Here is a 24,444-nt window from a genome sequence, read left to right as displayed (position 1 = left end):
TTTTTTTGGTGTTTATAGGAAAGTATAAACTCGTAAACTCTTAAATCTACTAAAAAATAACACTAACTAAATAACTGGTTCTATGTACATACAGATATTAATTGATTATGAAACACGGCTGAAACTCTGGCTGGTTCTTCGATGCAAGAACCAGCTCATGACTAAGGGACTCAATTAATATGAATAGCACTCACGATAGTTTAAATTCTATAATACATACAGATACATAACATTTTTGATATGTTGTTTAATGTACTTTCTTTGTATATTGACGACTACCCACCCACCCAAACATAATGTTTAGTTGGACGTAGATTGATATTCGATGCGTTTACTCGTGAAATGAAAAAGAAACCGTATTTCGATAGGGTTTTTCAAAATCGAAGTATGACATGTCTTTTGAATCCTACAACAGGTTATAGGTAGTTCTTGTTTCTTTTTAATGAACCATCTGAAATGAAAATATAAACTATGGCACTCACAAATTACGTGATTTTCTAGTGGTAAAAGAATTTTCACAATCGGTTCAGTAGATCCAGAATTTACCCCGTGAAATATCACAAACTTTACCACTTTATGATATTCCATAATTATTAATATTTTTTAAGATTTGTTATATGATATATCGTACGTCGATCCGCTCCATGTAGCGCAGAGCCCGGAAGCCCCTACCTCTGGCTCGGGAGCGCGCAGATGGGAATTTATCACGCCCGCCGGAGTTGAGACTACAAGTTCGCGCATTAAACGAGTCCGGGACATTAGCCGCTTGCAAGATGCCGCCCGAGATCATAATTAAGTGCCGCCCAATTTATCGGTCCGACCCGCACCCGAAAACTCCCCTTAAACTTCTCTTATCGTACCTACTAAAAGCTCTTTATTTCGTAGTTAGTCCGCCTCGCAATTATCGCCTTTTATCTCCGCGCGTACGACATAATAGATCGCCGGCCGAGACCCGACACGACATTCAAAGTATGAATAAATTTTGCATAAAACTTGGGATTTATTTATATTCCCAGCCGGCCGCGCAACCGTTTATATTGTTTAAAACTAAGACCGGCCCGGGGCCATTCTTAACATAATAGCTTAGTATCTTGACCACTAACTAAATGAAATACCGTTGCGGAAGTGACCCAGAAATCTTTGTCGAGATAGATAGTAGGTATTGTTGTTTGCAACTAAAGCGGATAACCGGTACGAGACGAAAAAATTGTTGTTTAATAGGTCACAGTTGAATAATGAAGCGAGTCTGTCAGACGAGTGAGCGATTCGAGTGAGCGAGTGAATCGAAGTGTGTCAAGCAAGGCATGCCGTCGTCGTCGCCGTCGCCGTGGAGACTAATTACTGCAGCAGCGCGGCTAAACTGGTTAGCGAGTGCTGCTCCGAGCGAGTGCAAGCTGGCATTTCCCCGCTGCAGCGCCGTTGCACTAAGCCAACTCATTATTTTCGCTATATCACACCCGTTTACAGCTGCCTAATAAAGTCATGCCGATACGTGCACAATGAACCGATAATAAGCTGCTTAACTTATTCATAAATTGTGGCAGGCGGTTATGTTTTAAAGAACTAAATCAGTAAGTAATTGTTGTGTCAATTTTAAGTTATATAAAGTGCATCATAGTATCTCGAGCTTGCTTTATAAAATACTATTCCGATGTAAAAGTTTTTCCAGCGCGGGATTCCTTAGTGAAACAGGCAATTTAAGCAAGCCTATAAGTAACAAGATTCATTAAGGCAGTTACAAAGTAGCGCGGGGCGTTCTTAAAGCGAATGGCCCTCGAGCTTACAGCGTTCATAATGGGCGTACGAGCCGGCCGAGGCGCCGCGCGCGATTTAATGAAACACCTGGAGAGGTCGTGCCTGCTTCCGTTGCATTAATCCGCCCCGCGGCTTGCCGCTAGTTTATTACCGTCCACGTCCGACCGACACTCGATCCTCTCGCCCAGTGATTCCCAAAGTGGTCTATATCGACCCCTAGGGGTCTATGACAACCTGCAAGGGGTCTACGTCAGCGAAAAAAAATTTGGGGGTCCGTGGAAATGAAAATGGGATATGGGATTCACGATAGTGGATCTTAACACATACACTGATAGTACCTATTTACTTACATCATACTATCTTATATCTTTATTATTAAAACATCAGGTTCATCCTTCTCACAAAAAAATATTGACTTATTGCTTATGTTATTTTATTTATAGTTCATTTTATGTTCATTTAATGTAACGTATATTTTACATAAAAGATAAAAAAGTTGATTTTGAGTAGTTTTAATTTAAATTCAATTAATAAATGAATAAATTGTGTTTTTATTTTAAGTTTTTAACACTAAACTTCACTACAGTTAGAAACTTACAGGAAATCAATATCAAGTGAGTAGGGGGTCTACCCAACACAGTAAAACATGGCAAGGGGTCTACGACACAAAAAAGTTTGGGGAACTCTGCTCTCGCCGAATAAAAAATGTTTGCCCACTTCACCGAAATCGATATTCGTTCTAGTTACCCTAAAACCGAAATCCAGGCGCAGAAACATTATCATTACACCAGCTTTGTGTTTTCGAAATTTTTGACACAAGCTGAAAGCGCGCTTTTGTTCCGGGGCAATTTTCAAACATATCGTATATCTCGACATTCGCATTTAAAAGTGGGCAACTAATATTAAAACCGGAATAAACAACGGCTGACCGGCCGCGGCAAAAGTGGCCGAGATAACTCCGCGCACGAATGCATATTTTAACGTTAAGCTACGGCGCAGCGATGCAAACTTGTTTGGAACTTCAGCGGTGTGAATAATTCTTGATTTAAGATTTCAGAAAGAAGTGGCTTTTTCGCTTTACTAGTTTTGCTGCTCGTAAATATTTGAGAATTGTATAATTGGGGAGCTCGGTTCGTTCTGTTGGAGCTACGCTCGGAGCTACGCCGCCCAGCGGTGGAAGCTCGTCGCGTCGCTCGCGAGGCGTACTCGTAGCACGCGCCCCTCCCGCGACGGCTCATTAGCCACTCCCCTGCGCCTCAATAAATCATTTTAAATTCAAATTCTACTTACTTTCAGAATTGACTTTGCTTACCTAATTCCGTTCCAAGTCGCAAAAATTTTGTAAATTAGATTTCACCTTTCCCCCTTTTTGGGCAAAAAATTATTTGTGGCATCCGGATTTGTAACTTTCGCCCCTGACTGAACTACCTGTCTGTAATGTTACACTCATAAAACCCCAATTTATAAAACAAATCGCTGTATATTTTCTTTCCCAACTGTCATGACAATGGAAAATATTTTTAGATACTATAAAAAATATAGTGTTAGCAGTAGCCATAGATTTCTCTGTATGCACTGCTAACATGAGTTTTATAGGCGCATCGAATGAAAATGTTGAAATGGGCCGACACGTGGCGACTCGCCATGGAAGTGACGCACACTAACTAGCGCATCTCTCCACACACGGAGGATGATGCCGGCCTATTCACTAACTTTGAGTTAATTTTGTGGATATACACGAAATTTATCAACTAGCTATTGTTAGTAATTCTTTAGTCATGTGATTTTTTATTCGACTTCCTAAAAGGAGGAAGTTTCACCGTCTTCAAACTGATCGGAAGGTAGCACACTCGATGTTATTTTTCATTAATACATTTTTGTGGTTTTAAATTTACTACTAACGCATCAAAATTAAGATTATAGAAAAAAAATCATACAGCAGCTACTGACAACCCTTCGTGGATATCATAGAGTAGATTGAGGATATTGTGATGGCATTGTGATTTTGGTCAACAATAATGGGCTTTACGAAGCACGAAGAAGCTAATATACGTCAAAGTTAGTGAATAGACCGGCTGTACAGGTACGAGTTGGCACGCCGCGCCGGTCATTTCTATTCCCGTCCGACTGCGGCATCATAAACATTTTTGGCACCCACTTTGGTCACATAGTGGGCTTAGAATCCGCCTTGAGCATGTCATTCATCTAATCGTAAGCTCATTGTTTCTATCAGTGTGTCGAATTGCAGTGGCGCGTGTCGGATCGTCCAATGGGAAGCGAGCAGGAGTAGACGGTGCGCGTACGCCGGACGGTGTGCCGCCAATCCGTCACCTGTGCACTACAAATCAATACCTTTGCATGCTACATACAAACTTGCATATCTACTCTGTATAATTACAGTTGTATTGATTGGTGTACAGTCGCCAGTAATGGTTGCACTATCGACTATGAAGGCTGAAAGACTTTATTGGTTCTAACGTAACGGGAATGGTGGTGAAGGTGAAACCTCGATACCAGGAATACGGGTACGACTATGAAGATAAAATATAGCCTTCTCCCTAATAATGTAGCTCTCATTAGTGAAATAATTTTTGAAACCGTAAAGTAGTTTTTGAGTTGATTTGTTACATTACAGAAATAAACAATCAAACAAATCTTCTTTCTTAATAATATTAATTTAGATCGCACTTTAGAATTTGGATGTCATCGGACTCATAGCTGAATGTTACAAAAAAGTCTGTTGCCTTTACGAGTAGGTATCTACAATTTTGCTGATAAAAGTGGTGCTTATGTTACCTGCGTGGCAACAAGTTCACACATTGCACGCAATTTCTATTTGAGATTTCTTTGTAATTTCTCTAAATAGAGTGTCAACTGTCAGGTTCACTCGCTATACATTATTAACTAGGGTAAGCACTGTGCATAAAAATAGTACAAAATGAAAAATTCCTGTTTGTAATGGGTCGTCAGGGTAGGCAGTACATTTCAGCATGTATGAAATGCCAGTGGTTGCACTGCAAGAAGCCGGCGGCTCGGCGGCGGAGGCGCCAGGGCGTGCCGACCGGCTGACTGCAGCGACTGCATTGCACTACACTGCACTCGAGGGCCGTTCGTTATACGCGTTACAGCTTTAAAGAGCACTCAGCCGCTTTACTCGGCTCCACGAGACAAAAACGCCTTCGTTCATTTTTCAATGATGTCATTTTGCCACAGCGCAGCGGTACATTTTGCGGGAGAGAGTATTTATTTGAGCTCGGCACGGATAATAATTAGTACACGCAATGTCGTTATATTGCGATGGTAAAAAATACATAGTACAATTCCGGCGTTTGTTGCCTGACACTTGTAATTTAAACACCTTCAAAGCAATAGTGAGTACGCGTCTTCTAGATAAGCGCGCTCCAACTTAGACCGCATTACTGTTTTTTATCAGGCATAATCATACTCAAGCGAAAGACTTATCTTTCTTGAAAAAATAGACAAAAAGTCTTCCTTTGGCGGCGGAGCTGTATCAAAACCATCTTTTTCGTACCAACGCAATAAAGGATATGTATTTCCGTTTGCACTGCGATTGGTTGAATTTTTGTCTATTTCTCTTCACGAGATCGCATGACATCTCGTTGGTCGCATGTTAGCGCCACTGGTTAGTTTGAACTAAGAAAAATAAATAAAAGTGTATTTCTACGTCTGAACTTTCGCCTTTAGCGACCAATTGTTGTCTAATATTGGGAACGATGGGATGTAGATGACACTCGTCGGGCCCCCTCAGTATTGCAAGAGAGCATTGTGTCGTAAAGGATACGGCAAGGGCGGCGTTCTCGGTTTCTCCTCAGATATCGCAAAAATGTTATTAGTTTTGGATGGTTATTGCCCGCCCGCCCTGGGACCACTAACCCTTCGGCCGCGCCCAGAGATTACTTACACTTGATACAATAAATGTATCTCATTGGAAATAGCTCTGAACAATAACATTCTTTAATTAAGTTTCGAAATCATACATTATAAAAATATTATGTAAAAAAGCTTCTAGCCTTGTGAAATTTGGGATAAAGGTTTATGTGTATCGAGTATCCACTCATACTCTTCAAATAGAGTTTGTCCGTGGCTTTGTTTAAGTCTAAAAGTAATGTATCTTTTGGGAACTTTTTAGGGTTATTACTTCAAAAGAAAAAACAAACGGATCCCCTAAAGGGACTGTTATCCGACTGCCTGTCTGTACAGTTCAAATTGAAACCATATAGGTATACATAGGTCTTACAGTCCCTTGATGCTTTGAAAAACCGTTACATAATCGAATGTTGAAAAATTCATGTGAACTTGAAAATTCACTCATTCCCAGAAACACATGAGTATAACGCGGCTAATTTTTTTTCATATTGTATGATATCTTGATAAACAGTTTTTTTTAAGTTATTACATTGAAATTTAACATTAATAACGTCAAACTTGAAACTTTATAACAACGAAATCTGTCTGCGAATCAACTAATTGTCGAATCCAATAAATGGTAGTTTGATGGACCAAACCGAGTTATCGTAGTTAAGATAGAAATGTGATCACCCATTCAAGTTTCACAAACGGCTTTCTAGGAATGGAAACTCGGTTAAGGGGTTACCAAGTAGAGGGATAGATTAATTTTACTACCACAGTGGTACCTACAAATACAAATGTAAAATTAGTATTGGATATTTCTTGAAATATTTTGCCCAAAAACATTTTAACGTCATGTGAACCCAAAACAAACCTAATAAATTCATAGTAATTTTATAAATGCCTTAGCAAAAAAATAGTGACTGTTCCGAAAAAAATCTTCGTTTTGTTTGCTAATACTGGGAAGTTCAAAGTAAGTAATTGCCAAAAAATCAAACAATCAAATACTTTCCTACAATATAGTAGTGCACATTTTTATTTAAGGCTAATTAGATATGATGTAACATTTAAACCAATTTTAGAAACATTACTATGAAGCAGTACCGCCTTAAGTATGGTGCGCGTAGCAGGAAATAATAAGTTTATCCCCAGTTTAACTGCGCGACGACCGGCCAACTAACATTATGCCTGCCAGTAACAAGTTAATCTAAATGCAGCGGACTGCTCCCAACTTGTTGTTGCACGCATCGCCGAAGTTTGTAAATCAGAAAATTTAGAATATCCCTCTCGTGCTTGGCTTTGATTGTGATTTATTTGATACTTATGTTCGACGGATACAATCAGGAAAGTTCACCAAATCATCATCATCATGTCAGTCGATGGACGTCCACTGCAGGACCTAGTCCTTTTGTAGGGACTTCCAAACATCACGATCCTGAGCCGCCTGCATCCAGTAAAAACGTGCGACTTGAGCGTGTTTGATGCCCACCAATATTATATGGTAATGGTATAATAACCTATAACGTGAACTACACACGCTCAAGTTAAACCGTGAAATCTGCAGTGCGCTTTGGGATGTAGGCAGTGAAAAAAATATCGAAAGTTGTGGCAATGGTTTCGATTATTTTTTCCAGATTAGTTTAATCACAAAAAGCCTTTTTTCTTCTTCTTTCTAGTACATATATTTAGCTGATTTTATTAATGATAGTTCTAAGTACACTGATGCACAATTATTATTCGATGATATTTCAGCCATATGGACCGCGCCATTTAGTTATTAATTCTGTTGTGTAGTTGGCAGCCTAGTAATGAAGCGACTTCCTTGTACACTTAATTAATGCGACAATAATAATATGATCTTGCTCCATGGAAATTTATTTCCAGCGGAAAATTATATATTTACGATAATATTCAATAATATAATGAACCAAAAAAAAAAAAGATAACGTCGCTCCGTAGATGTTATCACAGTAACTTCCTGACTGGATTGCTTTTGGTATTCAGTTAAAGTTTGTTTGTTTAAGTATTTTCTTGAAAAACGGCGATAAGCTCTTTTTCCTTTTTTTTTCTGAATAAAATATGGCATGGGGCTCGGCGTTTAGAGATAAAACGTCGGCGGAGCTCTTCCTGTCACGCCGCGCGACAGTTAATTACGCGAATGTAAATAAATCATCATAGACGCGTGCGGTGGAAGGTTTACGATCGTGGAAGCAATTATCTCCCGCCTCATTGGAGTCGAAAATGAGAAGCAACATCCTATCCGTATCGCGAACACTTCATAAAATATACATTATAACAACATGTATATTTTTAACGTCGCATATTTTTCCTTATGCATGTATGATGTAACGTACCTACTCGTACTTTATGTACTGTAGATGTTTGTTTTTAATGTGCGTACGTAACCTGTTTAATTTTAACTTGCGAGTGCACTAGTTTTAAAAACTTTTTGTAATGTATCTAATCGTTGGATAATAATAATCGATAATATGATTTGCGATTTAACTAAATAAGCCACAAAGCTTGGCTTATTTAACAATTTTTTTTTGTTAGTGTAACTTACCTACTCATAAAAAATTATATTGTTCGCCTTAAATGTAGGTCTATTACGCTAATAAACCTACCTACTATTTCATTGTTTTATGAAAGAAACAAATCGCTGACTAGTTTTCTTATGCATTTCCAGGGACGGTGTAACCGAGAGAAGCCCCCCTGCAAGTACTTCCATCCACCACAGCATCTCAAAGATCAGTTGCTCATCAACGGACGGAATCACTTAGCACTAAAGAACGCCTTAATGCAGCAAATGGGCCTGACGCCGGGCCAGGTGCTCCCTGGCCAGGTCCCGACTGTGGTAAGCCTCGCTCCCTTAACCCGCTAACTCTGCATTAACGCTTTGGGCGATCGGCCTCCAAGGTCGTGCACGCCACCACGCAGCTTTCGGTGTCATTATTTATTGCTATTGTACTCTCATAGAGTAGACAATATATCCAATAACTAATAAAATAATTTTTAAACGAAATTTATTAAACACTCGAATAAAGCATTGCATTTGTTAAGTTGTGCCTTGAAAGTTACAAAACAATTACAAAAATTACTTTGGTGAACTATGCGTTTCCTATAAGATTTGGGTCTATGAACATTCTTCATTTATTATTTTCTTACACATTACATTTCTGCCGCCCTCAAATATTTCGGTATTTGTAACGTTAATTGCTTTATTTCTGGCTTAATACCGTCTATATACTTTAGTAAAATATTACTTTCACGTGATCACGTGATGAAATTCACGTGATGAAATCATTTATCTGAAACGTGATAAATTAAAAAAATGGAGTGTCGGGTGATATGTTTAATATGTTTAATATTACTTATTCCTACTTCGTAATATTTTAATTATAATTTATGAGAAAATTTAAGGAAAAATTTTGTCGCTGACGGGAGTTTTGACCAGTTGAAAACCACTTCTTATCAGAAACGTATAACACTCTTGTATCTTTACATAATATTAAACGTACGGAACGTGAAATTAGTTTCATTGTCGGCCTTTTATGTCGGTTACAAATTTATTATTTTATTTTATCTGAAATAACACACTGGCCACACACGGTCAGCACTTCAAGTCTGAAGTAGTAGTAAAGTTATTGTTGTACAATTACCATATTATAGTAAGGTAAATAGATTTTAATAAAACTATACATCATTTGAAAATCTATATTTTTTCGTATTGTGATAAAAGGTACAACTTAAAATGTCTCCAGCCGAAGGTCGATCGCTCCCCACCGCTTGGCATGACTGTATCGTATAATTTTATTCGTTCTTTAAGTGGCATGTCTTTTCTCCGAACTTACTCACATTTGTATGAACTGGGTAAAAGCGGTAATGCAAATAAATCACTGAAATATATTTATTATTCCCTCACTATTCACACTATTGCTAACGTTACGGCCCGACCTCGGGGTCTCTCCCCGCACTGCCTCTGTGTTCTCCTACAGGAGCTTTTAGTTGAGTTGAGTCACATGCAAGGGCTGCGCTTTGAGTAGAGAAGTCGTCGGACGTAGTGCGCGGAGCGACGTCGAGGGGCGACCCCAGGGACCCCCTGCGGGCGGGCTGGCCCTCGCACGATGAGTAGCGTGTTGTGTGGTTTTGTGTTGAGGTGGGCGGCGTGAGCGGCGCGGGAGCGGCTGCCGGCCACCTCGCCGCGCTGGATCCCATCAGTCTCGCCCTGCTCGCTCCGCAGGTAACCGCTGACTCCCCCTGGCACTCCTCGCCCCCGCACGACCCACGACCCTCGCCCCGTCCACCTCCCGCCGACGCCCATCCCGTCCGACGGCCAGTGGAGGTAGCTTAATCGGACAAAATTGTATTACGCTTGTACATTTATTTTGATTCTCCAATTTGATACTTACTTTTTTTCTAATACTGCATGCACCTGCTTAAATTGGCTAATGTTTAACGTAAAATTAACACTAGTACGCGAACATAATCTGTTGCATATGATAGAGCTTTTCTGATTTAGATTTGTGTACGTTGGAAAGAGTGAGAAACTAACAATTGTAATTGAATATTGAGAGGATTGTCTGCGATAGCTGGGTGAAGTGACGTGGCGGTCGTGTTTCAGGCGACGTCGCCCTACCTGTCCGGCGTGCCCGGGGTGGGCTCCACGTACGCGCAGTACTACGCGCCGCAGCTGATGCCGGCGGTGCTGGGCCACGACCCCACGGGCGCGGCGGCCTCGCCGCTCGGCGTCATGCAGCAACCTGTGCTGCAGCAGAAGCTGCCTCGCACCGACCGCCTCGAGGTACGACCATCGCGTTGTACTATACTCTCTCTCATTGTGCCCCCCTCCGAGTAGCGCTTCCCGGTGTTGCCAGTTGCCTCTAACGGAGACCGACAAAACATCAACTTTATATTATTATTTTTATTCGTCTGACAATGGTATTCAATTAGGATGATGACTAGGTTTAAATGTTTTGGTTTTGATGAGACTATCGGGAAATAAGGCCAATATTAATTATACAACACAAAAACAAAGGTTGTCGGAATAGTTTGTATTGATAATTTTTTTTATAAAATTTCAAAATAAATCAAAAATATTTTAACGTAATTGGATGAGAATCAAAGATTTTTAACTTCCTAACAGTCAATGTGACATTTTTCAATAAAATAAGTATCGTAAATGCACAAATGACAAAGATATTTGTAATTTTTTTGAATGCCCCATGTGATCGATCGATGAGGTCATCCTTTTCTGCCGTTTAGTATGGAGCATGCTCGAGCGACTCGCGACAGCGTCGCAAATATCCCTGCAACTCTGAAAATAACCAGAAAATAACCATCGCAGATACCCTGTTACTTCTACAAATTAGTTTTGGGTCATTCCACGTCAAATCGACCAATAGTTGGACTCGACCCCTTTCGATTTGGATAAATTTTGGTCAGAAGTTTTCTTTTATCCTATAACGAAGTTCTGCCGAAGAAAAAAAATTAAAAAATTTTTTTTCAAAAGTTATGCAAAATCCAAAATTTCACTATTTTCCATATTTTTTAAATTTATGTTTTAAAAATCTCGAAAACTATTGCAATTAAAAAAATCGATTATGGTAAACTTCAAAGGGGATACTTGGGGCTATTAAAAAAAAAAAATTCCAAAAAAAAATTTTGAAAAATCTCCAATTTGTGAAATTTTGAATTTTTGAAAATTGTCAAAATAGACCGTCGACAATAAATTTTTGGCTCAATTTTTTTTGTGTACTACCTTGTACCAATCTTAAAAGATCCTGAAATTTTTGGAACTGTGTTTTTTGTTTTTCAAAAATATGAATTTTTGAAATTTGTAAAAAAAAAAAATTCTGAATTTTTTTTTTTTTAATCAGTTTGGCGAATCGCGTAATTTTGATATTTTGAACAGTTGAAATTTCATTTAGTGGCATAATGAAGAGAAAAAATTGACGACCAAATTCAAACACCTGATGAGCTATTCCAATGGGCAAAAGAAAATGTTCACGGAATCAATTGTGACTTTGTTTCAAATGAGCAGATTCAGCGTACTCAAAAAAAACTTAACCAGAGATTTAAAAATGCTCTGCCAGTACAAGGAATCCGAAATTGTCATGCCGCTATTCCCATTTCAAGTGATGTGATGAGAGTAAAAACCTCATCCTCATCTGAGGAAGGAAAGGATTTCCGGTTAAAAAATACAGATATCTACGAGTTCGTTGAAGAACCAGATATTAAAAGCAGGTAAAAATCTGAAATTTCTGTGTTAGTACTTTATCTATTTTAAGTTTGGATTTAAAGATTTAAGTCATATTAACATTTTTCAGGTTAAGAAAAAGAAAAGGAGCATCAACAGTAACTATAGAATTGAAGAAAAAAAAATTTTCGTAACAGAATGTCAAGTAAACTTACACGTAAAAGGCCCTATTAAATAAATTGATAACCAATAATAAACAAATATCATTAATGTTTTTTTTCTCATCATTATGCCACTAAATGAAATTTCAACTGTTCAAAATATCAAAATTACGCGATTCGCCAAACTGATTAAAAAAAAAAAAAATTAAGAAAAATTTTTTTTTTAACAAATTTCAAAAATTCATATTTTTGAAAAAACAAAAAACACAGTTCCAAAAATTTCAGGATCTTTTAAGATTGGTACAAGGTAGTACACAAAAAAATTTGAGCCAAAAATTTATTGTCGACGGTCAATTTTGACAATTTTCAAAAATTCAAAATTTCACAAATTGGAGATTTTTCAAAATTTTTTTTTGGATTTTTTTTTTTTAATAGCCCCAAGTATCCCCTTTGAAGTTTACCATAAGCGATTTTTTTAATTGCAATAGTTTTCGAGATTTTTAAAACATAAATTTAAAAAATATGGAAAATAGTGAAATTTTGGATTTTGCATAACTTTTGAAAAAAAAATTTTTTAATTTTTTTTCTTCGGCAGAACTTCGTTATAGGATAAAAGAAAACTTCTGACCAAAATTTATCCAAATCGAAAGGGGTCGAGTCCAACTATTGGTCGATTTGACGTGGAATGACCCTTTTACTATTAGCATACTATAAATATATCCTAAAGTCATCATCCCTATTGTCCATGTCAACGTCGGTCTCCCGAGCAAAGGGAAGGCGACGCACTGGCTCAGTAGCGCTTTGCGAGCCTCACTCGCTTTACTGACTCACTGTCCCGTGCTCCGGTGAAGGCCTACACTGTTGGCGCGATGTCGGCAACGTTGCCACGCTTGCCCTGTGACACTGTGTCGTACACCAACGTCATCTGCATTCTTGTAATAATACGCTGCCCTCCTCCTTGCCTGAATCGAATATCACCACAGTCGAGTGTTCCTATAATGTAGCAGCAACATATATACCAACTTATTTGAATTCTAGCGTAAGACAGTTGAAATTTTGTACAGAAATTATAAATTATAAATTATAACAGATACTAATTCTATTGAAATATAATTGATTCGGACTTAATTAAATGTCGGAAGATGCGACGGATGCGTTGTTAAAGTAAATAATTAAAATTTCGAAATACGAGTAGAAGCGGCGTCGGGTGAAGTGTGATTACTTCTTAATATTATTTAAGAAACATTCCAAATTTTGGGTCTTGAATGTTATGCTAGTTCCATTAGTCCAACAATACAATTAACAAGTAGTTCCATTACTCTTTGAACAAAAGTTTCCCAGTGCTAGTGCTACACACAGTACGTAGCTCGCAACAGGGAACAGTTGCACCAGCAGTAGAGTAGAGGCGGGTAGGGTAGAGGCGGTAGGGCGCAGTAGGGCGCAGTGGTGCGAGCGGCGACATGGCTGGTTCTGGTGGTGCAGGTGTGCCGGGAGTTCCAGCGCGGCGCGTGCAAGCGCGCGGAGTCCGAGTGTCGCTTCGCGCACCCGCCGCTGCCGGTGGCGGCGCACGACGACGGCTGTGTCACGGTGTGCATGGACGCCGTCAAGGGCCGCTGCGTCCGCGACCCCTGCCGCTATTTCCACCCTCCCCTGCACCTGCAGGCGCACCTTAAGGCGCAGGCGCGCGGCGCGGTACGCCACCAGGCTGCACGCTCTCGCCTCGCCTCTTCCGCTTGTCTGCTCGCGCGACGCCGCTTGTGTTCGCAGAGCTTGTTCTGTTCAGTTCGCCGCGGTCGACCCGCGTCACGCTTCCGTCGCACTCACGCTTCACTTTTAATTTTTTATCTATCGCATAATATCACCTTATGCCAAGCTTTAGGTGTATTCTGTGCATCTATTACATCGTTATTGTTTCTGTCCCGTCCTGCGACGCTTCGCTTCACGTAGACGGCCGTCGCGACGCAGCAGCCGGCAGCGAGCGCGACTTCGGAGCCGGGCAAGAAACGTCCGGCGCCCGCCGAGCTCGAGCCGCCCCCGGTACGGCGCCAGCTTTGCACGCTTGTCCCTCCCCGCCCCTCCCGCCCGCACGCTCCCGCGGCCCCTCCGGCGGCGCGGCGCGCCCGGCCGCCCCCGCCGCGCGCGCCGCGCCTCCCGTCCCGCCCCCCCGTCCGACTCGAAACCCGCTCAACCGTCTGTTTCTGTTTGCAGATGGACATGAAAAGCGTCGGATCTTTCTATTACGATAACTTCGTAAGTATCCTCGTCGAAGGCGCAGCTAGGCCGCGAGCGCCCCTCGAAAGACCACACTCACGCGCGTCTCTTTTTTCTTCTTTCAGGCCTTTCCCGGGGTGGTGCCGTACAAACGACCCGCCGCCGACAAAGCCGGGATGCCCGTGTACCAGCCGGCGACGACGTACCAGCAACTGATGCAGCTGCAGCAGCCGTTCGTGCCCGTGTCATGTGAGTACCCCGCGCCCGCCTCGTCCGCCCCGCCGGCCGCGGTGACGGCGGTGTCGGGCGCGTCCGCGCCGCCCGCGCCCGCGCCGGCCCCGCAGCCCGCGCTGCCCGCGCTGCCGCCCGCGTTGCCGCCCGCGCCGGCGCCCGCGCAGCCCCCGTCGCCGCCCGCGCCCGGCGCCGAGCCCGCGTCCGATGCCGCCGCCATGGCCAAGGAGGTGGCGCAGAAGAACTACGCGGCCGCGCTGGTGCTGGCGGCGCAGCAGTCCGCCATGGCGCACGCGGCCGCCGCCTACACGCAGCAGGCGTACAAGGCCCGCGCCGCCGCCATGCCGGGGCTGGTGCGCGCGCCCTACATGATGCGGCCGGGCTGGCCCGCGCAGCCCATGCACATGCCCGCCTTCTACCAGCAGCCGTACATGTACGCGATGCCGCCGCCCACGCCGCCCGCGGCCGCGGCGGCGGCGGCTGCGGCGGCGGCGGCCGTCAACCCCTACAAGAAGATGAAGACGACCTAAGGGGCGCGGGCGGGCCGCGGCCGGAGGGGCGCGGGGCGCGGGGTCTCCGCGTAGAGACTCGTACGTGTGCGGTCCAGTGTGGCCCCGGCCTGTCGGGGCTTTAGCGCTAGGCGTGTTGTCACATTTGTATTGTATTATTGTAAGGACGAAGCGAGCGGTCCCCGCGTCGCGGATGTCTAGGTAGTTTTACGCTATATATCTATTCTATTATGTATCTACTCACTTATCGATTTATCTTATGCGTGTATATTTCTCGTACTACGATCCCGGTAATAATAACGCTTGAATGCATGTCTGTACGTTTTTTATTACCTCTCGTTGATCGTCGTGTATCGCATCGGCGCTCGAGCACCGAGCTCGTCGCCGCCCCACACCCGCTACGTACACGCTTATCCCGAAGGAGCTCCGCAGGGCGCGCTTTGGCCATGCGCGGCTCGGCGGCAGCCCGCCCCCCGACACCTAACACAGCCGCCTTCTAATTTTCGCATGGATAGAACCCACCACCCCGTATATACGTTTGGCTCATCAGGTACTTTACTCATTATTCTAGTGCTCCCGTGTGTGCTAAGTGTGCCGGCGTGTCGTCGTAGTGCGGAGTCGACGAGCGTCGCTCCTGCGTTTTCATTGAGTCGCACTTCTTTCTATTTATTTTTAACGCTTTCTGTTACATGCCTTCCGAATGACCGCTTCGGCTGTCGTCCGCATTACATACTTTTGTCGCTTTTTGTTTCGGGACGGCAGGCTGCGCGCCGCCCAACGCTCCCTATGTGGAGTACACGGACGAGCGCGGACAGGTAACGAGTGCGTGCCCCGCTTGCTCCCACACACGCACTCCCCGAGCGGCGCTGGCATGTGGCTAAACACATTAACGCTAACTCCTGGTCTACATCACCGTTTCTCTCGCCCTAGCTGCTCCCCGGCACTCCATCTACTGTGATCACGGCTCAAGTGTGGCTCTCTAACTGATTCGCATATCGCCTTTCTCTCCTTTGCGGCTTGTAAACCTTTTTTTGCCGGCACTCGATTATGTTTCATACGACAAATAATAGGGTGTTTGACTGGTATTATATAAGTAATAGTAGAAGAGGATTTTTGTTTTACTATTAAATGATTCGATTTCGGCTAGCCCATAATTATATTAGTCAATTTGATTATACGAAGAAAATATCAGATACATATACTCGTAGAGTTTAGAGTATACATGAATAATGGAATTGATTTAATTGGATCAAGTTTTGACTTATAGTAAGAGATAAATTATGAAAACTGCACGACATTTATTTGTGTAATCGATAGATGTACATGTTTTTTTTAAACTTATCAGAAAAAAAATCGCACAAAAAATAAGCTCAAAAAAATAGCTAAAAGTTGAATATGTACATATTAAGTATAGCATGTAAGACAAAGTATCTTGATTAAAGCGGACTGTGACTTTAAGAAGAAATGAAAAGATTTTTTAATGATCATGGTCAAACACCCTATTCTCACAAATAATAAAAAAAACAACAATATTAACACAATGCTAAACATCGGACTGAACTATTAGTTAAAATAACTTCATATAACTAGATCTGCGAAATAATTGAAAACACTATGACTTACCTACATCCAAAATTTTTTCTTGCTTTGACGAGTGCGCTTAAGTAGTAACAAATAGTTGTGCTTTAGGCGATATTCGGTAGATTAAGCGCTTACTGGACAGCGGCCTATAATTCGCCACTCGGGCTTTCATAACAGGTAAAGGTGCGCTTGTGTCGGCTCGACACGACTATATATTCCTGTATCGCTTAACGGTCGGTCGGGAAGTGTTTGTTCCTCGAAAGCCTCTAATAACCGTCACGTGTTAGTGAACAGACCACCTGAACGTTCTGTGCCAATGTTACTCGGTGTCTGATATTGATGGCATTGCTTATCTCGCAGATCATACTATATATCGATGTCATCATCACATCAATCATTTTTAGTCATTGTGCTGTAACCGTATCGATTATTATTTATATATATTGTATTAAACAGTTGATGCTACAACTTACTTGTTGACGATTTTTAGTTTTGTATAGTGAAACATACTCGCTTTCAAATGTGGAAGAAGTCACTCTACAGTATTGCCTTGCTTACACCCGGTAAGATATAATCAGCTTACTATAATATCCTCTATATAAGTGATTTCCTGTATGTTGCCTATACTGAAAACCGCATGACCTATCGCATCGAATACTATCTTGTTACTTGTAAATATTTAAACAGCAACAAATGCGATGTCTTTCACATTTATGATTGCATTTATTTTTCTATTACAAAAATCTGTGGTAATTTCAGTAAAGGTTAAATTATTGTATTAATAAAAAAAAATATTGAAGCCGCTGAAAATGTTCCGTCAATGAATGACTGTGCATTTGCTTATTATGAAATTTGTGAATTTGTATTTCGACCTTTAGTTTACCTCTTGTTGTATGTTGAAGTGAAGTCAATTCCTTGGCGGAAGCTCACCTCCAGCAGTATCAACTATCAATCGCTAAAGGGGGTCTTATTTTTCACTAATTTTAAGCTAAAATGCTTTTTAAATAAATATATATTCTAATGCGTAGTTGGTAGTTGAATTGATGGTGGTGAAACGTGAGAAATCAAAGTGTGTGCCATACATATTTCGGAACGTGCGCTTCGGAGCGATCGTCCGAAGCAGTCGCGCGTTCTTTGTGCGCGGGCCAATTAGCCACTTTGAGTTTTCCCGTACAATGCTTTAAAGTGCTTCGCCGTCGCGGCTTCAGTTCCTCGCTTGAGATTCGTTGAAGCCTCTCTGATGCCTTACTTGAAGTACTCACCGTAGATGTAATTAATATACTTGGTTTTCTTTTGTTTGTCGTACAGTAACCGCACTCTAATGGTCATTATGTTGCAGTTTGTACTACCACTAACATGTCACGTCCAGAACTGTCATGTAAGCTAAAGGTATAAATTTAATTTTTCTTTTTACATATAACCATGCCTACCTACCGTTACCGATAGCATGAGCGACCCTCTGCAGAGCTCGCGCAGGACGCCGCGGCCGACGCTGACACATTTCGCAATCCCACACAGCCTATTTAAGCTTTTTATAGCGACCGTTGGTTTTTATGGGTACACTTTGGACGCTAAAATACCTATAGAACGCCCCCGCCCTGGTACCAGTTGTCTAGCATCATGCTTTAGCTTTTTTGTAAAATATAGTCACGCTTAAATAAGATTGGCTGCGCAATAATGATTATATTTCAAGCGTTCTGCATGCCATTTAGATATTATATATTCATTCCTACTATGTGCCTAGTGCAGCGCTCTTAACACCTCGAGACAGACGGTCGCTCCCGTCCGCGACCACCGACTCCCGCGCACGGTTCCGTTGTGTACAGTTGCTTAGTATCCGGTCTACTTCTTCTACTTCTACTACTACTACAATATGAAAGTGACACACTGTCAGCGCGCCCCTTGACCAAAGAATGCTTGGAAGGTACAATCATATTGTGCAACAAATCTTGTAAAGTTATTGTAATATTAAAGCAGCAACAAGATTTGATTTCGAGCAATTTCGCCTTCCGTGTGTCTTATTTTTTGTTATTTCCGATTCTTTCCGTATTGCGTAGCGACTGAGAAACTACACACGCATTTGTCGGCAATCGATAGACCATACCATACTACTCACCCGTGCGAATAGGCAGACCGGTCACCACTCTGCTCTTTAATATTACACAAACTATTTCGGCATTTTTTTCAGACGGCTGTGCGATGAGGATTCTTTTCAGTGTCAGATGTATGAATGTCCATAAGTGATATAGAGTTAGAATTAACACTATTAACAGATACAAATTCATAAACCGTCAGATTTATCACTACAACATAATACATACTCCTTGTGATTTGTTGCAAACAATACTATCTATCTTTTTAATATTATTAGTATCCGAAAGCATTCTTTTTTGACTGTTTATGAAGTAGATAATCTAGTTATTATGTGATTCAAACAGTTACGCTGCATTGATGAACACAATGAACTATTTATTAGAATGCCAAAGCTCAATTTTGCGGCAGATGATTGAATCATTATTATTAACTCAGCCGTAGAAATTTGTGGATATTACAAATAAGATCACTGTCAAAAAGACCAAGGAAAATATATTAATTAAATATTTAATCATAATCCGAATGACAAGTGCTAAAATAATGTATGAAATTAACGATTATTACGTAAAATATATTATTGAGCTATCTAAATATGGTGCACTGCAGTGTAATTGTTTGATCGCAACAGAACGATGTCGTGACACTCCTGACATAAGTCTTACAAATAACGTTTACATTTTTCAGTTACTGGACACCCTCCCGGTGTGCCAAGATTTTAATCGACAAGGATGTACGAGACCTACCTGCAGATTCGTTCATATTCGTGAAGGTATGGATAACTTCTTCATAGAAACAGTTTAATTTGCCCCCCCTTAAACGTTTTACTTTGCCCCTTGAACATTTTAATGTGTGAAACTCTATGAAATAATAATATTACATAATGAAATATTAATTTATATTATAGAATTTAAATTCCACAGTTTTCTAGACCCGCATGGAAAAATATATTCCAAATTCCCAGAGATATCCTTCTATGTGCATGAACACAACATATTTAACATGTAAATAGTATCTGTATTTAATGGATTAATAGGTAAAATATTAGTTTAGATTTTTTAATCAGTAGGTAGTTTTGTTATATCTAGTAAAACGTTATATTCATGTAGTTATTTTGTTTTTTAGTTGAACTTAGTACTTATTAGATGATGTTAGACACTTTGTTTGAATTGAAAATAATTAATTAATAGTTGTTACTAGGAAGATTATTGTTATTAGATATTGTTATTATTTAATGAAAGTTGATTAAAGAAAGTCATAGTTGTTGAAATTTTATCTATCATCATAAAATCAGCATTCTTTCTTTTAATTTTTACTCATAACTGTTTTTTTAAATAATATTTTTTAGACTTGTAATAGTGCACTTTCTTAAGTCTATAACAAAATTTATTTCCTTTGTTAATAAATTAGGTATTCATGCCATATGAAATCATGATATTTTCCACACCCAGTAAATATGAAACAATTACCTACGAATATTTTGTTCGCACAGTTGAAACAAGGTCATTGAAGTGTCATACATTCTTGTCGCTCCTATACACGAGTGTGAACTATTGTTTGCGCGGGCTGCCTGTAGCCGGTGATCGGTCGCGCAGTAAGCCGTGTGTTGCGCTGTTGCAGGGTGCGGGCTGCAGGTGGTGGGGTGCCGCGTGGTGGTGTGCCGCGACGCCGCCGCCGGCACGTGTCGCCGCGCCGCCTGCCGCTACTACCACATCCCCGTGCAGCTGCCGCCCGCGCTGCGCCCGCCCTAACCTCCCCTCGCCCCACACCCCTCACCACTCCCACACCGCACCCCCCCATCCACAGCACCACTTCGCCCGCGCCCGCGTCCGCGCCGCCCGCCTCTGCACCCTCGGGCGGGCGGGTCGGCTCAGCTGGGCCGCCGGCCCGGCGGAGCCCGCGGCGCGAGCGCGTCGCTCGCCGCGCGGTCGTCGCGAGCGCGCGCTCCGCCCGGGATAGCGTGTACACGAGTAGCGGGATAGAGTCTCGGGCACGGTCATGCGATTGTGATATGAATAGATTTCGACACGCCGGAGCCGTTTGAATGATTCGGCGATATCTTACCGAGATCGTCGAGTAGTAGTTAGTGAGGTTTCAAATGTTTTATTACTATTGTATATTATTTTTTTAAGATACGATATGAGTTCCTGTAGAGATTGGCGCGCGCGCCAGACTTTGTTGTATATAAGCGAGGTGACGTCAGCCGCTCGCGAGCCGCCAGGAGGCCGCGGGCGAACTCGCGACACCCCACTCCTACTGTGAGCATTTTTGTGAGAATTATGTTACTTTTTTATTACGTTATAAAATTATGTTTTTATAGATGACAAGTTTTACACTAGATTAGGTTAAGAGGATCGATGATGAGACACCAATAGAGTAGCCGCTTCTCTCGTCCGGCGTCTCGTCTGCGCATCGCTCGCGTCGGTGGCTCGGACACTCGTAGAGTGCCGGTGGACTGACATTTGAAACGGTGAACGTTGACGGACAATATTGAAACGAAGAAAGCATACTTCCAAGCTATTTACCTAAATCGTAAGATAGAGCGTCGGCTTATATATTCCGAATAGAGTTTGCTAGATATCATTATTTTCCGATCGAATCCCGTCTATCGAAGCACAAAATAGCGACTGACGATCGAGTCCGATCGACCCTCGACATGTCCATCGAGCAATAGCTGCCCCGAATAGTTCCGTCACGAACAGTATTAACTTCGATCAAGCGCACCTCGTGTGTATAGGGTGATAGCGGACAGAGAGGGAGCGCGCACCGCACTCCCGAGGCATGGGAGCCTGATGCCTAATATAATTATTCCTAGTCCATATCCTTTTTGTTGATCAGTCATGCGATTAATGTTAGAATAAAATATTAATAATTTGATTTATTCCTCCCATTTAGTGGATATTTTGATAATGATATATTAATAATGAAATATTTAAGATACATAATACATATTTGATTCTAAATCCTGATAAAGTGACACTACGTCGGTAATTTAGTCGGAGGGATACTTGTGCCGTGATTATATTTTTAGGTATATATTATAAAATAATTCCTAGCGTCGGAATTAAAGAAGTGATTAATGTGTAAGTGCGTTATATTTATTGTCGTATATCGTAAGGGAATGCCATATCGATAAAAGATGACTGGCGGTGGAGTTAAACTCTGGAGGTAGCGTATGTTAGGTTGTTGCAAGTCCGGCGCCGCAGGCCGCAGGCCGGCGCCGCAGGCCGCAGGCCGCCGCCGCGCGCCGCACGGTCGCACGGACGGTTCGCTTTTATCAATACGGCACTGTATGACTTCTAAATACATAAGTTGTATTTTTATTTTTTGTTGGAATTTATGAGTTCATTGAATTATTATATTTGTTGCCTTTAATTTTTATATTCAAAATTCTATGATCTGACGCATTTATTGTAAGACAAACGATTACTTTTATAATTAATTAGTGTGATAATAATAATTATTATGGTATCAAATTGCCGTTATAAATATTGTACATCGAAAGTATCCTTCCTCTTTAGAAGGGACTCTTCAGGCCCGAGGTTTCTAGTGGATTTTTATATTTTTCTTTTTGTTGTATTTTTAATGTTGCGTGTGTCTTACACATAATATATTTCATTTTTGTGATATTTTTAACTATAAAGTACTGTTATTATAAATCCAAATGGAAAAATGAAGACCTAATTAAATATTCAAGAATTTATTTGTAAATCACAAAAAAAAATGTAAAACTGTAAATATAATAACAAAAAAATGAACTGCAACAATAATTAATTATTGATTATAATTATTATATCTCTCATCAAGTACACTGTAAGTTCTTCAATACCTAACTATTGGTATGTTATTATGTAGTAGGTACATCTACTAAAGGTAAACCGGTCCAGTGAACAAACTATTGATAATATTGTAAAACATTTTTTTATTCACGAGCAATTACAGAAAGTACATGACATTGTAATATTATTTGTGAAATTACTATGTGATGTGATCTTCGGATCAATTTTGAGTACAGTATAGATAATAAACAACTGAATATGTGACTTGCTTATTTATTTCTTTAGTCCCTGAAACATTAATACATAATTATATACCTCCATATACAATGGATTGCAGTTGTTTCACAGTGCGACAATGATTAGGTGCATTAATCTGACAATCCCAGTATTTAATCATTATCATATCTCTAACACCAGGTCTATTCTATAACTATATTTTGTAGAATTCACAAGTGCGAGTTTCCAATTTACATCTATCTCTCTCTGTCTAACACAATAGTATAGAAAGAGGAAGTTAGAGCTAAATTCGAAACTCACACTTGCGAGTTATACAAAATAGAATAACTTCCTGATATTTAGTAAAGATAGTCTTTATAGATAGACTTCATTAGTCCAGTTTAGGCTATAAGACCATAATATAAGGTGGTCATTAGAGTTTATTAGTATTATAGTCAGTTAATCTTTCTTTCAAGAAATTGTCAGTAGCAGTCAACGATCTATTAAAAGTAGACTTACAATTAGCTGTCCCTATACATACATGCACCTAAAACCACATTTGGGTTGACTTGACTTTTCAAGTAGTCTTGTTCGCTCAGACTGTAAACAATGATGAATTGTCCTGCTTGTTTTTTCCGTCAGTAATTCCTAATTCCCAGTATCTAAGTGAAGTTATTCTGATAAGATAAACGACGAATCTGCGAGCGGCGACGTGACGAAGCAGCGTGACGGCGTGTCGTGACGAGAGAATGGTAGGTATTAGTAAGTATGTGTACCTCATTAAAAGTTAAGCAATTTTACAAGGATATGACTCGATGGAGAGAACGTTAAGACGTCGATCTGGGCCATTTTCATTGTCATGTTGATGATTGTTATAGAGGAAAACATATCCCTAAGCCCGCTAGAGTGCATTAGAGCAACGTAGTTAATGATTCTACGCTCTAAATCACCTCTCCTACGAGATGCATGGCCTTGTAGGGGATAATTAAAATGGGATGATGAAACAACCAATATTGTTAATCAAGCAGATGAAAATTCATCCCGTATCCTGATACTACCCTACATTCAATACAGAATTACAGACGCTTTTTATGATCAGTGATCACATCTCAATTAGGTACAATGTAAATTTTTGATCTTAATAAATAAGCAACACACAGATTGATGCGCATTGAGATAAAAAATCTTAAAGTCGAAGGTAGTTGCGTGGAAATTAATCAAAGTAGTAGTACTGCATATGACATAAACATAATTAAAATATTGAAGAAATAGGTACCCTCAGCGATACGGTAGAATACTCCGCGCCGTGTTTAGTACACCCTTAGGCCAAATAAGTAGGTACACCTACTTATTACTTGTACAGAGCGGACTAGAAAATTGGTAAGATACCTAGTATCTACTGGAACTGGACTTGACCCTTGTCCTGGCGGACGGAACGCCTCGCTATATAAAGCTGAATGTGAAAGCTTACGCTAAAGTAGTAACTAGTAAGTAGACAGCCCGCGAAGTATTAGGATACCTACATAATAAAATATCTTCCAATTTGGAAGATTTATTTCGTAGTACCATACCTTATAAGTAGCCAACTACGGAGTCTTGATCATAGTTGAAAGTTCCAACTAATGATCAAGAATCCGTAGTTGTCTACGGCGTACTTCTTGATAATCATTAATAGGCAATGATATTTTTTTACTAAGAATAGATCGGTTACGTCTTTACAAAATCACCGCAAAAATTGATCCGAATAATAGGCTAGCGGCTAGGCGGCGGGGCTAAACAAACATTTCAGCCTCTAGGGGCTAAAGTAATTTTGTTTCTATAATTTTTGTCTGTTACGAGTACTA

At 40.9% G+C, this 24,444-nt stretch overlaps 1 protein-coding gene across 9 annotated transcripts in view; it reads left to right on the top strand.

The window, feature by feature from the left end:
- Positions 1–22,648, top strand: part of LOC112056791 (protein muscleblind) — a 206,563-nt gene extending 183,915 nt beyond the window's left edge. For 2 of the 9 annotated variants that reach the window (XM_052891115.1, XM_052891114.1), the window contains 6 exons: positions 8,312–8,479; positions 9,782–9,865; positions 10,247–10,426; positions 13,930–14,019; positions 14,191–14,232; positions 14,319–17,773. In XM_052891115.1, coding sequence (XP_052747075.1) covers positions 8,312–8,479; positions 9,782–9,865; positions 10,247–10,426; positions 13,930–14,019; positions 14,191–14,232; positions 14,319–14,954 — 1,200 coding nt within the window. In that variant the 3' untranslated portion in view covers positions 14,955–17,773. Of the gene's footprint in view, positions 1–8,311; positions 8,480–9,781; positions 9,866–10,246; positions 10,427–13,464; positions 13,675–13,929; positions 14,020–14,190; positions 14,233–14,318; positions 17,774–19,292; positions 19,378–20,225 lie in introns of those variants that run through there. The other 7 variants (XM_052891119.1, XR_008252388.1, XM_052891120.1 and 4 more) reach the window with 7 other exon arrangements.
- Positions 22,649–24,444: the final 1,796 nt, after the last annotated feature.

The sequence above is a fragment of the Bicyclus anynana genome, chromosome 3 (assembly GCF_947172395.1).
Source record: "Bicyclus anynana chromosome 3, ilBicAnyn1.1, whole genome shotgun sequence".
NCBI lineage: Eukaryota > Metazoa > Arthropoda > Insecta > Lepidoptera > Nymphalidae > Bicyclus > Bicyclus anynana.
This window is presented reverse-complemented; position numbering and strand designations above follow the sequence as displayed.